At 41.3% G+C, this 21992-nt stretch overlaps 1 protein-coding gene across 10 annotated transcripts in view; it reads right to left on the bottom strand.

Annotated features, from left to right (window-relative positions):
* The window catches only part of Tjp2 (tight junction protein 2), a 120142-nt gene that overhangs the window by 7941 nt on the left and 90209 nt on the right, over window positions 1-21992 (bottom strand). For all 10 annotated transcript variants that reach the window (XM_074051999.1, XM_074051996.1, XM_074051992.1 and 7 more), the window contains 13 exons: window positions 21286-21856; window positions 18525-18628; window positions 17711-17864; window positions 15433-15541; window positions 15200-15333; window positions 14384-14450; window positions 13422-13572; window positions 9008-9116; window positions 7709-7919; window positions 6665-6852; window positions 6115-6210; window positions 4760-4839; window positions 3851-4061 (listed from right to left, as the gene is read on the bottom strand). In XM_074051999.1, the coding sequence (XP_073908100.1) occupies window positions 3851-4061; window positions 4760-4839; window positions 6115-6210; window positions 6665-6852; window positions 7709-7919; window positions 9008-9116; window positions 13422-13572; window positions 14384-14450; window positions 15200-15333; window positions 15433-15541; window positions 17711-17864; window positions 18525-18628; window positions 21286-21856 (2185 nt within the window). The remainder of the gene's footprint in view (window positions 1-3850; window positions 4062-4759; window positions 4840-6114; window positions 6211-6664; window positions 6853-7708; window positions 7920-9007; window positions 9117-13421; window positions 13573-14383; window positions 14451-15199; window positions 15334-15432; window positions 15542-17710; window positions 17865-18524; window positions 18629-21285; window positions 21857-21992) is intronic.

The raw sequence follows: 21992 nt of genomic DNA, 5'->3' as shown, positions 1-21992 counted from the left end.
CTGTAAGACAAGAAACCAAAGCACAGAGGTGAAATTAACAAGCCAAAGGCCTCACACCAATTATAGGAGCCTGGGTGCAAAATCAGAAGTTTGTCCTGTGTCTGTGGCCTTAGCCACCACACTACATAGCCCCTCTAAAGACGCAAATATAGAGCACAGATAGAAAATACCGACAAGTGTACCATATGCAGTTGCTCTGTAGTAATAAGCATTTATGGACCTAATGAAGACAAACGAGGCAAGCAAATTGGCACAAAACGATAAACTAAATCAGGCCTAAAATTACCAGACTTCAGGTAAATTAGAATTTAAAGTAAAATTTACACTTTCATGGCTTTTCATTAGAGGACATGGCAGTATGTATCACTTCTGAGCCCAAAAGAACCATTAAGTAAATTTTGTGAGCAACTATGCTTCAAGTTTTCTTTGAAGTAACTCAACTTTCCTTCATTGAACACTGACCTTGGAAAATCCTGAATGAGCTTACAATTTCCTTGGTTATTAATTATTTATGGTATAAGAATAAATTGATACACTGAACAACCCAAGGAAAATTAACCTTGACACCATGGATTTTTGTGTCCTTATCCTGGTATTTTACAAAGATTATTGTGCTCATAGTTAAAATATGATGCCGTGCACTTAAATATAGAAGTGAGATTATGCACCCCAGAGAAAAAATAAGCACTTTGCATTGAATGTACAAAGAATGTTAAGTAGTCTTTTCAAGCTTTCTGTTGGGAGCTGTCTGATAGAAGTAGTCAGTATTCATCATAAAGAAATTCTAAAGTTTAAAGGGACATTTAAGAAATGCAGAAAATAAGTTCATGTGCCATCATAAAATGAAAAAGGTTACAAAACCTCGTACTGAGTTCACATTAACGGTCAAGTGTTTGAACAAAAAATAAGAGCTTTACACCAGCTATTTTCTAGGCCCTGTGCAAAGTTAGCATTCAACTCAGGCACTTGCCCTCTTCTTAACAGGTGGGTGCACACCACGATGCTGCCTTCCCTTGACTCTGGATCATGTACCTTTGACTTACTATTATCCTTCTTCATCAGGCTCTTCCGTTTCTTTGATGTCAAGCAATATTAGTGAATTACACATTCAACTTCTAGGCTACGCCTATGCCCCCTTGCATAGGCTTAGCATGGCTTTTAATCTCAAGAAAGTGAAATTCTAAAAGGATCCTTACTCAGCCACTGCTCCAGCTGGGAACAATGCATTGTGAAGGCAGTCCTGGCCAGTCTTGGGCACATGTGTGGTAAGTAACTTCCCCACCCTTGGCCATGAAGGGTGGGAAGCACCAAGAGCAGAAGCAAAAGGTGTCATTTAAGGCCTCAGAGGAAGTTGGAAGTAACTGCTAATGGGTATGATGTTACTGTCTGGACTGATGAAAATTCCTCAAAGTGATTGTAGTGATGGCTGTTGTAACTCTGAATATACCAAAAACCAATGAAGTGTACATTTAAATGGCTGAATTATATAGTATATAAATTACATCTCAATAAAGCCATTCATGTGGCTGCATTAACACTTAAGTGCTAAACCCTGACTAATTGGACAAGCAGAAGCAAAGTGCCCTGCCAGCTTTCCGGGGACAGCAGACTCTATACTCTCTTCTGAAACCAAGAATTACCTATTACAGTTTGGATTTTCTCAGCTGGTACAAGATTCAGTTTTCCCCCTGAGGTTTTCTGTAAATAATGACAGAAAATTTTTACAATGTGATGTTGAAACATAATAATTGTAGAGCACTAACAATAATCCTGATCAGTAGCATTTGTTCAAAACATCTGAAGTCCCAGGAGTGAACTGTATAAATTTCAGGTTAATGATGGCTAGATTAAAATAGCTAGACTATACCATGGTGCTTTAAAATGGCACAGTTTAACATGAAGGGTGGCCTTGCCTGGGTCACCAAGTCCATGATTCCATCTTAGTGGTTTTCAAACTATGAAACAAGAGTTTTGAAGATCCTAAGTTTGATTTGGAAATTCAAACTTAACTTAAAAAAAAAATGTGTGAGATATACATGTAAATATATTTCATAGCAAATTTTTTAAAATTGAGAAGGGGGAGGCAAGCTTAACATTTTAACTTATTTAACTTGCTTTTGGGCAAGTCTCAAAATAAAGTGTCTCTTATTTAATTGAGAATTATGTCAAGATCATAAGGAGAGACACTTTAATATTTTCATAATTAAAATCTAATCTGTGGGGAACAGAGTTTTCTTATTACTATGCAAAAAGGGAAGAAACAAGATAAAGAAACTAAGTGACATAGACTTTACTTCAAATAATTGTACTCATCAAAGCAACTCTAGTATTTGCAGTTATTAATTCATAAAAATAGTAAAATCATAAAAAAATCACAAAATGCTAATTCTGCTAAAAGGTTCTGTGCTGTTCAAGTTTGAAAACCAGTGTTTCTGGCATGGCACACTCCACCAATCTCAACCTGGTCACGCAGATTGGGGATGGGTGGGAAACCAAAGGATTTGGTGAGGCCATTCATAAAGCTTGGAGGAAACAAACTCAGAAATCTCAGAAAGACCATTGGGTTGAAAACTAGGGCTTATTGGTCCAAGCTGTCCAGAACTCTGTTACATTAATCCTAAAGCCTTCATGATTCTACATAAGAGATTGGTAATTTAAGGTGAGATTGGATTCCTTTAAAGTTCTAAATAAAATTCAATGCTCACAGTGTGTACCCACTCCAACTTAGTTTTACTTATGCTAAGACTTTCAGCTTCCTGAGTAGCTGATGAGCCAAAGGCAATTCTAATGTAAATTATACACACTCATGAAAATAAAAAGCAGAAAAGATATGCATGAATGTATCAAAAACAAAGCTCTTAAGATTACATTCCCAGAACCTAGTTTATAATGGACCACTTTCTCCTCTGCAGTATGTAAATTATCTTTTAGATACAAGATTTTGCTATAGTGATAAGTAGTGCATCTCTCTCTAACAAGAAAAGACTAGAGTCTAAGGTGAACACCCACTAATTAACCCCCTTTCTTCTTCCCCAGTATTCGGAATATGCCAAAAATGACAAAGGTTGATGATGACTGGCACTTAACACAAAAGAGCTATCATTGTCCTAAGGATATTGAATCCACAAGGTCATGTTGCCCCTCAAAATTTATGTGACCCTCTTAAGGTCTTAATTTTACAATATTCACAGAGCTAGTCTTTATACAATAATGCGTATATTCAGTTACTAACATTGGTCATATTTTGAGACCACTTCACAATCATGAGCAATAGTTGTAATGGGTCCTTATGTCAAAGACTTTAAATATTTTATTTAGTACGTAGTGCTAAAAGATAAAGGTTTTTTTTTTTTTTTGAAATTCAATCACAATTTTATCATCACACCTAAAAAGTAGGAATAATAAATCGTTAAATCATCCAATACCCAGAGTGTTCAAGTTTCTATTTGGAGGACATGTTTAAATAATTGAAACACATTCCTATCACTCTGTAAGCTAATGCATGCATTGGTGGTAAGTAGAGAACACTGACACACAATCTGTAGGGAGATGTGGTGCTGGGTGGTGAGCTAGGTTTAATCGCAAGGTGTGCAGTCCCCCACAAAAATGTAAACTTCATCAAAGTGACCAGTTATTACCATGCCATGCATCCTCATGATCGCTTCCCAACAGTGAATGTTACAAAGTTCAATATACAAACACCATGGATCTAACATACTCGTTTTACAGGACTATTTTTGAAGTCACGAGCAGGATTTCCCATTCTACAGTCATATTATTTTCTTATTTCTTCCATTTTTCAATTCTGCATTTCTCACTTTTGAGCACAGACATTTTAAATTTCATTTACCTGTAAAAAGATGTGCACAAGTTTTTTTGAGCTTGTTGGCTTGATCAAATAACTTTCGAGAACTTTTGTTGGATGCTGGGTTCAACCTCTGCCTCATGGTTTTGACTCCCTGTCTGGAGTCTGGGTTGAAAAAAATCACAATCGGGAACCACTGGGTGTAATTCAACAGGTCCACAGCTTTCGGAGTCACATCCAGAAGGGCATGCTTGTCCTGTAACAGGTGGCAGGAAGTTTCATCAGTGGGCATGTAAAGAAACACAGCATCGATTTGTTTTATCTGCACCAGATTAAAAAATGTGAATTTAAATCAAAAAGCAGAAAACACTTCCTTCTGCATTTTGTCCACTTCAATCTTATCGATCAGTTAGAACTCCTAATGGAAGGAAATGCAGTAGTCCCCCTTTATCCGTGGTTTCATTTCCACAGGTTCAGTTGTCCAAGGGTAACAGCAAGTAAAAAGAAGTGTGAGTAGAGTACAACAAGGTATTTAGATGAGAGACAGATTCACTTTCACATAACTTTTGTTCCAGTATGATATTATGTTCTATTGTTATTAGTTGTTTATCTCTTATGTCTAATTTGTAAATTAAACTTTATTACAGATGCGTGTATGTAGATTAACAGCATATTTAGGATATGGTACGGTTTTAGGCATCTCCCAGGGGTCCTAGAACATATATCCCCCTGGATGAGGAAGGATCACTGTTTCTAGGCTGCTTGGTATAATTCTGAGAACTCTAAGAACCCAATACCTTATTGCCATAGAACAGTGAATGGTATACACCATGAAAAGGCTCGCATTTACAGGAACTATCAACATTTAACTAACTATTAAAATTCAGATTCTATTCTAAAAGAGACTGTAGCAAATAATTGTACAGTTCTTTCTGACAACATGAATTTTCTCACCTGCTCAATAATTTGCCTAACAGTATTTAATCGAACTACTCCACTAGTTTTCTCAGATCCTGCATCTTTCGGTTCCGTTTCTGTAAAAGGAAAAATAGGAACAAATACTGTTTTTAGACATCAATGAAAACCAAATGCTCCAACTTAACATGAGCACAACAATGGGACACCTGGCATGAGGGACTCCTCAGGGGGCAGTGGGAAGGACCACACCACTTGTTTAACTGGTAACTCAGTATCAAATTCAGGGCCTTGTGCCTTGTGCACACCAGGCAAGTCCTCTCTACCATGGAGGTACACCTCTAGGCAGGTTTTAACTAACTATGAAGAAAAGGTCAGGCCAAACAACAGGGAACATTCTATGATGCAACTGGCTTGTACTTTCCAAAATATCAATGCCCCAAGTAATTTAGAAGAAAGGAGGACACTACATAAGAACAACTATAAAAAGACATAAACCCCAAATGTAATGCATGATCTCTCTAGTTCTGTGCTAAAATTAAAAAAAAAAAAACAGAATATAACTGGAATAATTTAAAAAATTTGAAAAATAGTATATATACTAAATACAGGTTGAGCTTCCCTTATCAAAAAGGCTTGGGTCAGCTGTGTATGATGGCACACGCCTGTAATCTCAGCACTCAGGAGGCTGAGACTAGCTGAGGCCAGCCTGGATTACATAGCAAGACCCTGTCTCAAAAACAACAACAACAAACAAACATAAAGCTTTGGACCATCAGTGTTTTGGATTTTGGAATATTTGCGTATGCATAATGAGATGCCTAGAAAATGGCACACGGTATAAATATGAAATTCATGTTTCATATATATTTCATACACATATGTCAAAGATAATTTTATACAATATTTTTAGTGCATCTCTATTTTCACGATAACCTGTCACATAAGATCAAATATGGAAAACAAACAAAAGGAGTAAGGGTAAGGCTCAAGTTGTAGAGTGCTTGTAACATGAGGTTGGAGCTCAAAAAGTTTTAGTTTTTAGAGTATTTCAGATTTCAGGCTTTCAGAAAAGGGATGTTCAGCCCATAATATTCTTGATGAATCCCTTAGTGCTAAAGTAATAATGGTATTTTGAGTGTAAAAAAGAATGTTCCTCTTAGCAGATCCATACATAGTAAGGAATAAGGTATTAAAATATCAGCTATATAATTTCAAATTGTTTGTGCTGTGTGTGTCTAGGTGGTGGTGAAGAGAAAGTGTGTCTGACAAAACATTAACAATTGGTGGCTCCAGGTGAAGAGTATTTGGATGCCCATTCTTGTTTTAACTTTTCAAGGTTAGATATCTTTCACAATAAAATCTGAGAAGGAAAACATCAATGACAGACTTACTAGCCATTTGAAACAAGTCTGGTAACTCATTTGCCAACTTGTCCATTGCTATATCTGCTATGGGACCAAATAAGACCACGGGTCTCTTGAAACCAGCTGAAACGAGACAAGAAAGGCCATTAAAACCTGTACACTTGCCTAGATATTCAGATAGCAAGACAAATCGCAATACGGGCTTTTGAAAATAACCCAAAGAAATGAAAGAAAGTGTGCTCTCTCTCACCCCCAATTCAACTTAGCTCTTTTCTGAAAACTATGCCTTTACTATGTTCACCATTTGCAAAGGTCAATTTTGCTATGGGTAACATAAGAATCTTGGAATGGCTATACTAAAAAATTTTTAGTTGTAAAAATTCGTTTCCATTGACAAATCTAAACAGCTTACTTGTTTTCTAAGTCAGTTTCCTTATTAGGATATAACTCCAACTCTATACCCTGCTTTTGGTGCAAGTGATACAGGTGAGTTAGAACTTGGCTGCGAGTCTAAAAATGGAGGAAGAGGGTATCAGAGCCCAGTGGGATCACCTCTTGGCCCATGTTGCTTCCTCACCTTCTCGAAGTAAAACCCTCTCGTAAGCTGGGAACTTGGTGCTAACAGACACAGCAGCTGTTAGGTCTTCCCGACTCTTCCTTAAATTCTTCTTTACCCCAGATCGCTGACCTCGCATTCTCCAGAAGTCTGCTCTGTCCCCAGAGTTGTCTCTCTGGGCATTCTGGACACTGGCCATTTGTTCAGCTCTGAGAGAAGAAATGATGGGAAGTGAATCTCTAAAGCCAGGAATGGAGCCAGGCAATGGTGGCTCCATTCAGGAGGCAGAGATCAAGAGAGTCAAGGTTCAAAGCCAGCCCAGGCAAACAGTTTGCAAGACCGTATCTCAAAAATACCCAAGACAAAAAGGCTGGCGGAGTGACTCACGAGGTAGAGTGCCTGCCTAGCAAGCATGAGGCCCTGAGTTCAAATCCCAATACTGCCAATGAATGAATGAATAAATGAATAAAGCCAGAAATGCAGTACATGTGTGTGTCATTAACCACATTCAGCTGTAACCATTCAGTTTAGGGATGGTTCAGCTTGACTATGAAGCTGTTTCTGAGAGGGAAAGTTGAGGACCTCTACCTCCCATGGAGGCAGAAAAAAGCAGGGTCTCTATGAAATTCACCAAAGGGAGCTCAGCACTGAAAACACTATATTTGGCTCATCTGGTATGTAAGCATGCAGGAAACACACTTGGACTCCTGCTACAACACAGATTATCTTTCCTAACTTCCCACATTGTCAACAACCAGCAAGCAATCACTGGGAGCATAAGCCTCTTTGCAGAATGGGAACCTGAGGTGTGCTGGTGTGCACTACCAAAGGCAGCAGGCATGCCTCTGGAAATTGTCACACATAGCCAATGCAACAACCAGCCCTGTGATGCTAGCTAATCGCAGCAAACCAACTGGTGGCTATCCACAGTTCCAGGACCCAACCCATAAACAACAAACAAGTGGTAATGAGTGATGACATCACGTGGGATTTCCTTTTCACTTGGTTTTTGTTGGGAGAGGGATTAAAAGGGTGTGTGGGAACATGCAATCTGAGATTGATTACCTGCTTTTGTTGGGGATTAAGCCCTTTTCCAATTCATTTCCGATCCTCACAGCCAGCCAGTGGCCCAGTTTGCCATCATACAGTGTGTCCACCACTCGGAAGACTTCTCCCCTGGTGAAGGCCAGGCTCTGTGGAGTTTCCTTCTCACATTCAAAGTGACTTCTTATAAAAAATGAATCCCCTCTGCCACAAGCCAGGATATCTCTATACACTGAAAGGCAAACGCACTGTCTGTTGCATTTGGCTTAGTCAACGATCTTCCCTGAGTGTACCAGCTTCTCCCTTCTCTCCTCACTCCTTTTCCCTCTCTCCATGCATTGAACTCAGTGCACAGGCCTTATGGGAACCACAGCTCCAACAGGAAGAAGGATAAATAACAACTTCATGAGGTGCTGTGGTCATTAACTTGATGTGTCAACTTGACTGGGTACTGGGTACCAGATATTTGGACAACATTCTAGGTGTTTCTGGGAGGGTGCTTTGGGATTAACATTAAGTGGGTACACTGAATAAAGCAGACTGCCCTCCCTAATAAGTGTGGGCCTCATGCAATCAGTTAAGGACCTGAATTGAACAAAAGCCTTCTAAATGAGTCCCTAGCGTCTCTAATCAAGCCTTTCCAGCTTGCTGCTGTTGGCCTTGGCCTGGGCTGTATGGATCACTCGCAAATGGAGCGCCTGCTTTTTTTTCCTGCCTTTGTCCTGGAACTACACCATAGCGCTCCTGGCTCTCAGGCCTTCGGACTCAGACTAGAACTAAATCATTGGCTCTGCTGGGACCCCAGCTTGCCAACTCACCCTGTAGATCTTGGACTTGCCAGCCTCCATAATCATATCAGTCAATTCCTTATAAACAAGCGTATCCCCTACTGGTTCCAGTATCTCCTATTGGTTCTGTTTCTATGGAGAACCCTGACTAATTCAGTTGCCGATCAACCCTCAGAAACAACAGGGAAGACACTGTCTTTATAGATAAGAACAGAGCCTAAAAAGGGGAAGCAATGTGTCAAACCAGTAAGGGGAAAGGTGGGAGCCATCAACAGATAGACCCTTGGCATCTGTCATATGGAAACTCAGTAATAACTCCAGGCAGAACTTGAGGATATATCACTGTTCAGAAAAGAAGTTCTATTCTAAATTGAACTAGTAAAATTATTTTGATGAGTGTAGAGAAAACACTTTTGTATAAAGTTAAATGACACCCAAATTGTCCCCATACACCTTTGACCTGAATGTGCCTGTTTTTGGCCCAAGACACCTTCCCACTCCCCCAAGTAAACTGAACAACAAATTTGCTCACCATCGGCTCGGCTCTGGGCCAGAATGGTCACCATTTCACCTCTGGGGATTTCCAACAGATACAGAACGGCGTCCTCCCGAACCAGTCCTCTGAAGTCCTGTGTGTTTACCTGATAGGAAGGGAATAAAAAGAGAGAGAAAGAAAGAGAGAGAAGTTTAAGTAAGGTGCCACCAGAGCTTTTTGCTTGTTTGCTTGCATCAGCGCCTGCCCAGAGCAGCACCAGATTAAACAAGTCCTAGTGTGTCTAGTCAAGCCCTTCCTAGCACCTTGCCATAGCCCTGGGCTGTGTAGGCATCACCTGCCTCCCCACTCTGCCAACCACCCCTTAAGGACAAACCTTCGAATCAAGGATTTGTCACTAGAGCAGATTATAATTGTTGTGGCCGTATCAATTTCCCTTTCTTTGAGACTCCCATAGAGGTAGCTAGGAAGGTAACAGATAAGAATGAAACTGATAACTTTAATAAAACAATAGGGAGTTGTGGAGTCTGTGGTAAACAGACCAATTCCACTTTTCTTCTATCATTTAGCACTCAGGAGGCTGAGGTTAGAGGACTGAGAGTTTGAGGCTAGCCTGGGCTACATAGTGAGACCTTATCTTTAAAAAGCCAAACCAATACAAATGTTTTAACATATGTTTCTCAAATTAGAAGCTTTAGTCTTACATGGAAGACCACTTGGTCTAACACATAGCATTATATGCTGGGCGCCAGTGGCTCATGCCTATAATCTTAACTATTTGGGAGGCTGAGATTGGGAGGATTGTAGTTTGAGGACAACCTGGGCAGACAGTTCTAGAGACCCTATCTCCAAAACAACCAGAGCAAAATGGACTGGAGGCATGGCGTAAGCAGGAAGGGCCTGCTTTGCAAGCACAGAGGGCTGAGTTCAAAGCCCAGCTCCCCACCCCCAACAAACCTATTTTAGAAGAGTAATTATAAATAATATACAAAGATTATTATAAAGCACCTGATATTTTAATGATATATTATAGAAATGAAGATATAGAATTCCTCTGAAGTATTTTCTTCAGTCACTGAGAACTGTAGGATCCTTTTAATTATCAAAGTAATGCTTTATTACTGAAAACAACACAAAACAAAAAAACAAAAACCAACCCTACCATTAATTAGGCCTTAATTAAGGTAAAAAATTATAATTAAGGGAAATAACCATTAGACAGAAACTAATTTAGAGCTTCTAAAATAAAGTGACTTGCTAAACAAAGAGGCTCTCCACCCAGGCAACCTCTGCCCAGTGGCCAAAACCATGTGGGAAGGGCTTTTTCTTTGAAAAAGCAGTATTTATCTTTTCAGGTACTGTCATTCCCACTTCTTTGTCCCCAACTAGGGGTCATCAAACTTCTGTATCTAATCCTTTCTTGAGCCATCTGTGTATCTGCATTTGTATCTATGTATGACCATATATGAAGGTGTCATATGTATGACACCTTTCAGATGTGCTATAAATACTTGTATTTAACCAGCACGCACACACCTTTGCTGTATAAAATGACCGAGGTGGGTGGAGCTCATCGGCAGAGCGCTTGTCTAGCATGTGCCAGGTGCTCGGGTCCATGCCCCCGCCCAGGGAAAAGACAGAAAGAAGGTCAAGGTCAAGGGAAGACCATGGAGGTCCCTCTGTCCATCTCTATGGAAGACCATAGGGACCAAAATTCCAATGGTCAAAATGAAAACTCAAATGGAAGCTACATTTTTATTTATTTATTTTTTTGGCAGTACTTGGAGTTGAACTTGAGGTCTCACACTTGCTAAGCAGATGCTCTACCACTTGAACCACTCTGCTAGCCCAAGTAGTCACATTTTTTAAAAATCCACAATTAACAATCAAGCAAGCAAACAAATAAATCAAGATCTTTTCTCTTTTCCATCCCATAAGTATCTGAAAGAGAGATGTCAACCATACTAGATAAATAAATAATAAGCAAAAAGACAGTCAAGCTAAGCAGGAAAGAAAATTTTTTAAAAGCACATGTATTTCTGTTATCGACAAACTGTATATTACAGCACACTCATCATTCATTCATTCCACATCAAGGTGTCACCTTACAAATGAAGAGCCACACACAAAAACCACACAATAGAAAACAGAACTCAAACTATACACATACTTCCCTTCATATAGTCAGGCTGGCCATGGAAAGGGGTGCTAAATCAAATGACAATGAAAAAAGCCAGGGTGGCACCTCTGTTTTGGGAGGGCATACTGCACACTTCTTTCTGATAAATATCCTTTTGTTAGCTACTTAGTTGTCCACAGGGTCCAAAGTCTGCCGTGAGCCCAGGACAGATGCTATGTCAGCTACCACTGTGCGTTAGCTTTTCACCCTTCTGTAGAACTGTGGGCTCCTTTTCTGGTCAGTGGAAAATGTATTCCCACCGTGAATGATGCATAAAGACCACCTACTGCCTGACCTCCATATAGGACTACTGCAAAAGAAACCAGTTTCATCCTTGTCACCAGGTGACAGGAGGAAGCAAAACCCTTTCTGAGGTACAGAGCACTGTGACTTTCACAACTGAAGCAACTCCCCCTGCCTTTAACAATTTACGGAGACAGTGGACTGTCGAGCCCCTAGGTGAATTCTCTTTTTCTTCATGGAGATTTAGAAAATTCCACTCCATGGGACAAATCTATTTTACTCTTGAACTTTAATGAGCAAAAGCTCCAAATCTCTAGCTGACGTCCTATGGCTTTATACTTTTTCTTCATGAGCATATTTTCCAGAGAAAACTGGTGTGTGCTGCCACTCGGATGGGATTTTTATCAGTAGCACTTGGCAGGACGGTGTTTCCTAGGATCGAGTACTGCCTTGTGATCCACTCAAGAACAGAGGCTTCTAGGATCCCAACTAGAGACAAGGAAGGTCTAGTGTTTCACTGGGAAGCTTCGGCAAGGCTCACGAGCAAGGTCTGCCCTTCCCTGGCTCCAGAAATGCAATCTGAACTGCTGCAATGGAGCACGTGCAGGACAGGGGGCCAGCTATCTGCCTTTGTACCTTCCTGTCTGCTTCCCCGGTCTGCAACTCTTTCTTCCCTAGCCTTTGGGTCTAGAACTACCAGAACCTTCACCCCTCCAATCCCCTTCCCCTCTCCCCCCACCACATTAATGATACATAAGCTTTTCACTAAAATTAACAAGGCAGAGAAGAAAAAACAAACAGAAACAGAAAAGAAATTCAAAAATTCCAATAAAACAATTCCCTAGCATTCTATATTTTTATGGTAACAGGGTACTTGGTGTTCTTGAAGTTTATTTTGAAGTCATAAAAAAAATGCCTCTGTGTCTCATAAAATGTCAAAGTTATCATTTTAAGTGTTTTTGGTTTTTCCATACTGTGGTGCCTAAGCTGGCCTCAAACTCACTATGTAGGCCAGGCTGTCCTTGAACTCATGATCCTCCTATCATAGGCTCCCAAGTGCTAGGATTATAGGTGTGCAGAGTCATGCTCATTTTAATTCTTTAACACCAAGACCTTATACAAATATATAATAACTTTAAATGTACCAATTTTGATCAACCAGAAATTCCAGACAATTTTAGATATAAACAATATATCAAGTAGCAGCTATGTGTTATCTTTCAGTGGGGAGAAAGAATGGACACTGACCTTCCCACTCTGTGCCAGAACTGTAGGGGGGTTTGAGGTGTGACCTCCCAAGGTTTCTGCCAGGCAACTATTGTCAACCCCACTGAACAGATTCAACAACCGAGTCTCAGGGTGAGCTTGGATCATGGCTGTGGCAGGACTCAAAGCACAGGGTCTGAGAACATCACCTGCCTGTGCTCAGTTACAGCCCACTGCCTTAAGAGGGTGAACACAGTGAAATTCACTAGATCTACTGAAATTCCTTTCTTGTAGGTTCTTTTATTTCGTTTTTGTTTTTGTTTTTATTTCGTTTTTGAGACAGAGTCTCACTCACTTTGCCTTGGCTGGCCTCAAACTCTAGATTTTCCTACCTCTGCCTTCTGAGTAGCTGGGATTATGGGCTTATACCATCATGCTCAGCTCTTCTCGTAGATTCTTAATTGGTATTTTTTGGGGGGGTGGGGCAGGTACTGGAGTTTGAACTCAAGGTCTTGTGCTTGCTAGGCAGGTGCTTTACCACTTGAGCCATGCCCCCAGCACTTTTTTTTTTTTTCTGTTAATCAAACAACTAAAAATCTTGTTGAGGATTTTAAACTATAAATTTCCACAGACATAGGAACAAGTTTTGGATTCTAGCACTGTCAACACAGGACCCATAGAAAGGAGAGGGAGATGATGGATATCAATAAACCCATAGTTTGTCTGTTTTCATAAGCTAAGTCACCTTCTCGTCCTTTATGGCAAAACACCCAGGCAAAACCACTCTTTGTAAGTAAATTCTAGAAAGAGCTCTTGGTCCCTTACCTTCAGAATCTGGTCTCCTTCTTGAAGGCCCTCCTGCTCTGCCGAGGTACCCTCTTGAATGCCAGCAACAAATATCCCAACGTCATTGCCACCGGCCAGCCGAAGGCCCACACTGTCTCCCTTCTTAAACCTCACCATTTTGGTGTTAGGACTGTGTCAGGTTTGGGTTCCGAAAAGAAAGATGAAAGACATATTTTAAAAGTGAGGACCCACATTAGCAGATGAAAAAGTTCTCTACCCCTATACTGATTTATAGCTTATAAGTTCTCTCATTTTTCTCATCTCTTCTGAATTTTCTCTTCCTTGGGACAGTGAGATGAACGTCAGCAGGACATTCATCCAGGTCCACATTACTGGTGAAGAAGCAGAAATACAGAATGCTCATGTCAGTTCATTTGAGATGAGAAAGCAAATAAAGTCCAGCTTACAGACTCTCAGTTTAGGATTTTTCCAAAGGCAAGTCTGCTGGCACCCATTGGCCTTGTCAAACACACACAGCCCGGATCCAAGGAAGCTAGTCCTAATCCCGTTGCTGGCCCTGACAACACTGACCCAGGGGCTGACTGTCAAGTGCAGAGCCCTGTATCACTCTTCCTGTCTCCCTACCACGCTGGATCCCTCATGTCACTGCAGTCACTATGGAGGCATGGAGGTCTATTGATACTTCACCTATTTGGGAATTATGTATCTGGCCAATACAAATATTCATAATAATGATCAGGAGAAGTAGCCGGATAAGCAGACAAGCAGGTAACATGACTGTCACAACATTCACTCACTTTCCACATTTTGCCTTTTTTTTACAAGTGACTCCTCTTTCTCACGAACACTAGCAGTAGGGTTTGGTTAAGTGTGACTGATTATATGGAAAGCCACCACCTTTGGGTCCTCGTATCTCCAGTTAAGGTGGCCAGCTAAGTGGAATAAGAAAGGGGTGAGGGAAGAGAGACAAAAGTACATACCCATATATTGCTTCATCTTCAGGACTAGGACGAAGGAAAGTTCTTGGGGCTGTTCTGGGTTGAGAAGCTGTAGATTAAAAAACATTTAGTGTAAGCAAGAGAAGTTCCTCAGTGTGTAGTTTGCCTAGTATGCAGGAGGCCCTGAGTTCAATCCCTACCACAGCAAAGAAAAAACAAAAGCAGCTACTCTTATAAACCTGGACAAACAGGAACTTGTTTCTAAATATAAAGATAGCAAAATCCACACAAACTGTCTATCTTAAGCTGCCATCACAGGAAACAACCAAGTCTGTAGGATGAAGGTTAATTTTGAGGTATTAGCACTGGTTTCTCAAAATAAGTGAGAAATTAACCTCCCCAATACAAGATACTCATGTACAAGAAGACAGTGTTTTTTATAACTAGAAAATCATAATGCTATGTTATTTTCCCATGTATAAATATTTGTACAAGGAAAACTAACAACTGCAGGGTGGTGGAACAGGGTTAGAGTGACACGGTTGGGATCAAACATGGAGACAAAAAGAATACAACTCAGCAAATATGTCTAAATGTGACCAATTCTGATGCATATATAAGGATTATCGTATTTATATTTCTTAACGTTAAGAGAGAAGAAACAAGGCCCTTTTCCATTTTAAGAATTATTTTTAAAATAATTTTCTCTCTCTTTCCAGCTTCCTTTTGAAAATATTAAACACATATATCTCAACTCAACTATTGAAAATGAATGGTCTTTGGCTTGTTATACTTGCACAAAGCCCTGGGTTCAACCACTAACACTCCCTCCCCAAATTGAGTGTCTTAACATCTCACCTGGGGGTTCTTCTTGGTATCTGGGTTCTTTGCTGTTCTCTGTGACAACCAAAGCTGCAATGTCCCCTGTGGACTTGAACGGAGTGGGTGTGGCTCCCATCTTGGACAATCTGCTTGGTGCATCCTCCCTTGAACTGAAGCACACGTCATGTTAATGTTTCAGGAAGTAACATTCACAAGTAACACATTGCTGTATTCAGTGATGTGTGCAAGGGACAACACACAGTACTTACCTAGGTCTTTCCTTCAGCTTCTCATTGGAGGAGTGATAGTCATAATCAGAATACTGCTGGCGTCTCTCCTCTGGAGAAAAGGATCGGTTTGACTCTATTTCTGAGATGTCTGGTTACAAAAATAATAAAAAGACTTTTTTAGTAAAATATTTATAACATGTACCAAAAATTATACTATTCTCTGGGCAGGAGACATGGGAAATGAAGAGAGGTAAGCAAAAATGTGCTATTAGTCTAACAGTCTTACTTACCTAGAGTGGGGAAGGAGCTTGATAATTTTAAGGAAGAGCCATGATTAATGAAAAGGAAGTCAAAATCAAAATTGCATGATTCTCCTTTACCACACTGTCCTTTAAGGCTATTACTAAAGGATAAGAGTTATGGTCATCCCTCAGTATCTGCAAGTGACTGACTCCAAGACCCATCCCAACCTCAATAAGCAGGTGCTTATTAAGTCCCATATAGAAAATGGCGTAATATTTATTTATAACCCACACATTCTCCTGCACACTTTGAATCAACTCTACATTACTTAAAATACTTAAGACAGTGTAAATGCTATGTAAACAGCTGATACACTATATTGTTTAGGGAACAAAAACAAGAAAAAGAAGTCTTAAACACAAATACTCAGAGATAGATATACAGAATAGCAGGAGGCTATGTGTCCACACATCACTTCATTCATGTAAATTCAGCATAGAGCTCAGCATGCGACAAATTCAACTTTTGCTTCTTGAAACTCTCTGGATTTTTTTTTTTCCCCAAACATTATCAATTGTGATTGCCTGATTCCACGGATGTGGAACTCAAGGTTGTGGAGAACCAACTATATGCTTTACACATAGATTCAATCTTTCTTACAAATAGACCAGTGCTTCTCAAATTTGAGTGGTATGTGCAAATCTTCTGGGGACCTTACTGAAATGCAGTGGTTCTGGAGTAGGGCCCAAGATTCTGCAATTCTACCAGGCTCCCAGAAGACACAGATGCTGCGGGAGGCCAAGGTTCACACACTGAGTAGCAAACTCCTACCATACCAGGATTCAGTCTCATGACCTGTTTGTTTTCCTCTATAGCACTCACAGCAATGACCAACTGATCAGACCTTTGGTACTGGATGTTAAATTAACTTTCAAGGTTTTATAAATTCTTTTTAAAAAATCAACAAAACCCTATTTGAAAGCTTAAGAACTTAATCTTTTGTACAAAAGCAATCATAGATGGTTAAGGATACACTGTGTCTACTTATTGCTACTGGTTACTTTTAAAAGGTTAAAATGTCATCCCATGTCTAATTCACACTCAAGTAACCCATACAGTTTCTGGAGAGTGAGGGGGAAGTCCAGTACTGGAGACTGAACTCAAGGCCTCACTCTTGCCAGGCAGACACACTCTACCACTTGAGCCACTCCACCAGTCCTTTCTGCATTGGTTATTTTTGAAAGAGGGTCTTACTTTAATAGGTCTCTTTTTCTTTCTTCTTTTTTTTTGGGGGGGGCAGTACTGGGGTTTGAAGTTAGGGCCTCAGGCTTGCTGGCAGGTGCTCTGCCACTTGAGCCACTCGGTCAGCCCAGGTCCCGCTTTGTGCCTAGGTCAGCCTAGACTGTAACCCTCCTGTTTGTTTCCTGCGTAGCTGGGATGCCAGGCACACGTGCCATCACCCCCAGCCATTGCCACCGCTAACCTTGGATGGCAATTCTCCTAATCTCCACCTCCCAAGTAGCTAGGATTACAAGTTTGAGCTGTCGCATCTAGCTGAATACAGCTTTGAGAAAGAGGAGAAGTGACCTGTTATTACTAACCAATGAATAACACAATATTTAGCCATATTGACTGATTCTTTTACTATAGCATCTACATGTTTTAGCTAGCTTCTAAACTGTCTTATCTTTGTTAGAAATACTAATACCCATTTAAAAAACAAAAACAAACCATATAAAGTTATGCAAGTCTAAGCAATGAGTAAATGTATAAATGAAATGCTTAGTTCTTTGAACTGCTCATGCATACATTTTTACTAATAAGGATTGTTTTCAGTGGCCTAATTAAGAGTTCTCTGGGAGTTCATGAGTGTGCTAGAATTTCATATTGGAAACCTAATTTCATCAGACACTTTAAGAAACAAATAACAACAGGATACTTCACTTTTGGAATTAAAGTTTAAAAGGGAGGTTTCTGTTGGAAATTCAACCTCTAGCTGAACTGAACATTGATGAGGCTGTTGGAGGGCAGCTGTCCTGACTTCTAGCTAAGCGCCCAGTCCTCCTCCCCTTACCTTCTATTTCAGAGTCGCTGTCATTTAGTGATGGGATGTTAATAAGAGTCTGCTTGCTGTCTCTCAACACCACGAGCTGGAGTTTTCCTCTGGATTTTTCTATCAGTTTTCGAGCATCCGTTAAAGACATGTTCTCAGTGACAGTTCCATTGATCTGTGTTGACAAAGAACAGTAAGGTGACATGCAGTACCCTTATTCACAGCTAAGTAGAAAATTCCTATTTTCCCTTCCTAAAAGAGTAAAGACTACTCAGATACTCAGACATGGGCTTCAGCATAACTGACTGAATAAAAACAAATTCTCCTTTAAATTAAATATAATCACACATGCCTGGATCCCAAATGCAGGGGTGAAGGAATCTTGGTGTACATAAGTTACTCTGCTAATTTATTGAACTTCCAAGCTCAAAGGTGATGGTTTATTTTACTACTAGAACAAGTTTCCTAACCAGAGAAGTTTACAAAAACTATTAAATAGTCATCATTCATATAGTAACAGCCTCTGACTCATCTTTCCTTGGCTTAGGGAATAGGAACCTAAACTTTAAATAAACAGGGAAGAAGGAAGTATTCCTTGAGGGTTTTTTGGTTTTTTCTTTGTGCGGGATTGACTAGAGCATGCTAGGAAAGACTCTACCACTGAGCTGTATCTCCAACCCTAAGGCTGGTTTTCTGATAAACACCACCTCAGTCTGTTGTTCTTCCTGGCCTCTGCCTCACTACTGACTCCCATTGCAGCTACATTTTTCTACATGGTGCTTGCAGGAACATGTACAGGCAGGGACACAACTGTTTGTGGCCCTTGTCCACACACCTTGAGGATTATGTCCCCTTCATGAAGGTTGCCATCTTTAGTTGCCAGCCCCGTTCTGGTCATTTCCTTAATGAAGATCTGACTCCCCAGCCGGAGACCATACTCTAGGAGACATAAGCAAGCATGCATGTCGTCAACTTGCTCAGAAAGCACTAGTCTAGCTTTTAAGATTAAAAAACACTTATGAAAAATTAATGTTGTACATGAGACATTGTGTAAGACAACTGACCTGCAGGCTTCAAAAACTCGATGTCATAAAAAACAAAAGACGCAGATGGACTAGTCTAGATTAAGAAATACAAAAACCAAATGTAATACATAAACCATCACTAGATCCTTGATCCAATGTGGGGGTGGGGTGGGTGACATTCTTTTGGAACAATTTCAAAGCAAACCATACAATATTAAAGGTTATTCATGTTTACTTCCTAAAGTGTGATAATAGCATTATGGTAACTTAGGGGATCCTTGAGACTTCACCTGCTAAAATATTAATGATCATGAGTGACAATGCAAATTGCTTTCAAGTGGCTCTAAAAAGAACCTGTGTGTGTGTGTGTGTGTGTGTGTGTGTGTGTGTGAGAGAGAGAGAGAGAGAGAGAGAAAGAGAGAGAGAGAGAGAACAGGGTAGAAAGAAAAGAAAAAAGAGAAGAGAAAGAAAACAAATGTGGCAAAATGTTAACAACTGATAAGACTGGGTGAAGGCTATGTGGGTGTTTGCTACTAAGATGTGCTGGGTTGGGCAAAACACCCAACTCAGCACATCTTAGTAGGACATTTCACTGACAACGGGCTGCCTGCAGGAAGGCACGCACATGGTGTACCTTCATCTGTAACGATTCAGACTTTGTGGGGTTTGGCATTAAAGAAAAGAGATAAATAAGCCAGGCAAAGCAATTTCTAAATCCTAGAACTAAACCAGCAGTACACCAGGGGTTATGCACTTGAAACTGTTCTCAGAAGAAAGAACACCAGGGATATTTGTTTTTCAATATTTTAAGTCCTCTTCAGATTAGTCTCCTTTTACTTATTAAACCTGTAAAAACAGGATGAATTGTGGTGACCATCACCACCTAGCAGTTTTGAAAACAGGCGTATTCAATTTATTATTATTATTATTATGACTGAAAATCTTGTAAAACTAATTTAGGAAAGTTATGAAGTAGATTTTAAAGTAAGTTTTAACTTGACAGTAAACTTGTTAGCATCGGTTCTTATCGCAAAGATTAAAAGCGTGGCTGTGCCTTCCCATCCCTTAGGAAGCAGACAGTCACATCTCCTTCCATGGATGCTGACACTCTACTCATCAAGCAGCCTCACAGAGGCGGAGTCCAGTCTAACTTTTCTCACGCATCAGCACTTCCCTACCCTCTTAAAAACTGCACTTTTATTCTAACGTTTACAAATGCCTGCGTGGGCATTTCTTAAATGAAGAAAAAAAAAAACTGGTTGGCTGATTTAAGACCTCTAAGATCTACGCCTCCTGAGGTATACCCTCCTGAGGATGGTACAATCTCAACTTTCACCTTTTCTCTGGGCCTGGACTCCAGGTGTCTCATTACAACCTCCTCACATTATTCTTCAGTTACTTCAATAGGCTCCTTCTTTTTTTTTTTTTTGAGGGGGTGGTACTAGTATTTGAACTCAGAGGCTTGTACTTGCCAGGCAGGCACTCTAACACTTAAGCCACTCCACCAGCCCAATAGTCCCCTTCTTCAACTCTTCATGAAAAACTAAGGAAAACAAACCTCATCTGATAGGCTATTTAGAATGAAAATCCCCAAACTAGAAAGCCAGGAACCTTGCTTTGCATTCTTTATCTTTTTTTCTCTTGCTCTTAATCTTTTTTTCCATCGCTTGGAAGAAGAGCAATTAGAGAACAAAAGGAGATTGAAGGTATGTTACAAGGAATTTTAAAAGTAAGACGGTAAGAACCCATGCTCAGGAGGTTCAAAAGCCCTGTTTACTCATCTTGCTTCAAATCAGCTATTCCCAGGGGATGGAGTTGGAATTTGAGTTCTGTCATGTACTTCCTAGCTTCAAGCCATGGGCAGGCAAGTCACTTCCCCAATCTCTGTTTCAGAATCTTCACCTGTGAACTGGAGCGCTAACAGCTTGCAGCTGCTGCACAGGACTTCAGACAGGATTAAGTGTGTACAAGGGCTCCAGGAATGCAACACTGGACAAGCAGACTGGGCCACGGTCTGCCTTCTCCACAGACATACCGCAAACCTTTCTATCATGGAATTCCTGACTTGTAACACAGCAAAGAGCCTCCTATCTCACAAGCTTCTAGAAAGAATCAAACAAGAGAATGGGCTGTCCCTTGGCAGAGAGAACAACTCAATCAAGATGACCTAGAGTATTGCCTTCTATCTTGGTTTCTCCAGCTTAAGATGCTCTGGGTCACCAGAGAGCCTGGAGTCACACAGACTCACACAGACAGACTGGAGGGACCCACCCCATGGTTACTGATTAAGTAGAGCTGGGCTGGGGCCCGAGTGTCAGTATTAACAAGTGTCCAGCTAATAACACTACTTTGAGAACCACTAGCCTCCTAGTGCAAAGCCACCAGGTACAACCTGTGTATGCCACTGAGACATAACTATACAGGTCAATGGAGCCTTCTATGCCTCAGTGTCCTTGTCACAGAGTAGCTAGTTCTCTCATGATGTAGTTAAAAGGATTAAATCAGTCAACAGGTGCCAGGCACTCAGGTCACCACCAGGCACACCTTGGCCAGTACTGTCACAGAGCCTACCCTCATTTGCTTTGCTTTTGGTCAGAAGGACCCCGATGGGCCTGTCGGGATCGGGCCGGGCCCTGGGCTCGGGGCTGGGGCTGCGGGAGCGCAGGTGCTCGCGGCTGCGGCTGCGGGCGCTGTCATAGCGGGCCTCGGGCTGGGCTCGGCGGTGGTACTCCCCGGGTGGGCTGTAGGCCTGCTCGTAGGCCTGGTGGTAGGCATGCTCATAGTCGCGGTCAATGCTGTGACCACGGTCAAGGTCGCGCTCCAGACTGCGGCCACGGCTGCGCTCCTGGGCGTGCCCATAATCGTGGTCCAGGCCCCGCTCCAGGCTGCGGCCGCGGCTGCGGTCCCGGCTGCGGTCCTGCTCCCCGCTCCGTGGGCGCTGCTGGGGACGCCCCCGCTCTGGACTGTCCTCCCAGCTGCGGCTGAGCCCTTCGCGGCTGCTGGGCCGGCTCCTCTCGCTGTACCCGCTGCGGTAACTTCTGCCATCAAACTCATCCATCACCTCAAACGCTCGGTCATCCTGACTGAGGGGAGGGCTGCCCTGCAGTGGGGCCACCTGGACCTTCCGGGGCCTCTTGACCACCTGTGGTCAAAGCAAACACAGTGGGGATGCAAGACAATTACAAACAGAGAACAAGGTGGTCAGGGCCCTGGTTCTAGTTCCACTCAAACTGTGTCCCTAGTCAGACCTGGTGACACATGCCTATGATCCCACAGCT

Source organism: Castor canadensis, chromosome 13, assembly GCF_047511655.1.
Source record: "Castor canadensis chromosome 13, mCasCan1.hap1v2, whole genome shotgun sequence".
Lineage (NCBI taxonomy): Eukaryota > Metazoa > Chordata > Mammalia > Rodentia > Castoridae > Castor > Castor canadensis.
This window is presented reverse-complemented; position numbering and strand designations above follow the sequence as displayed.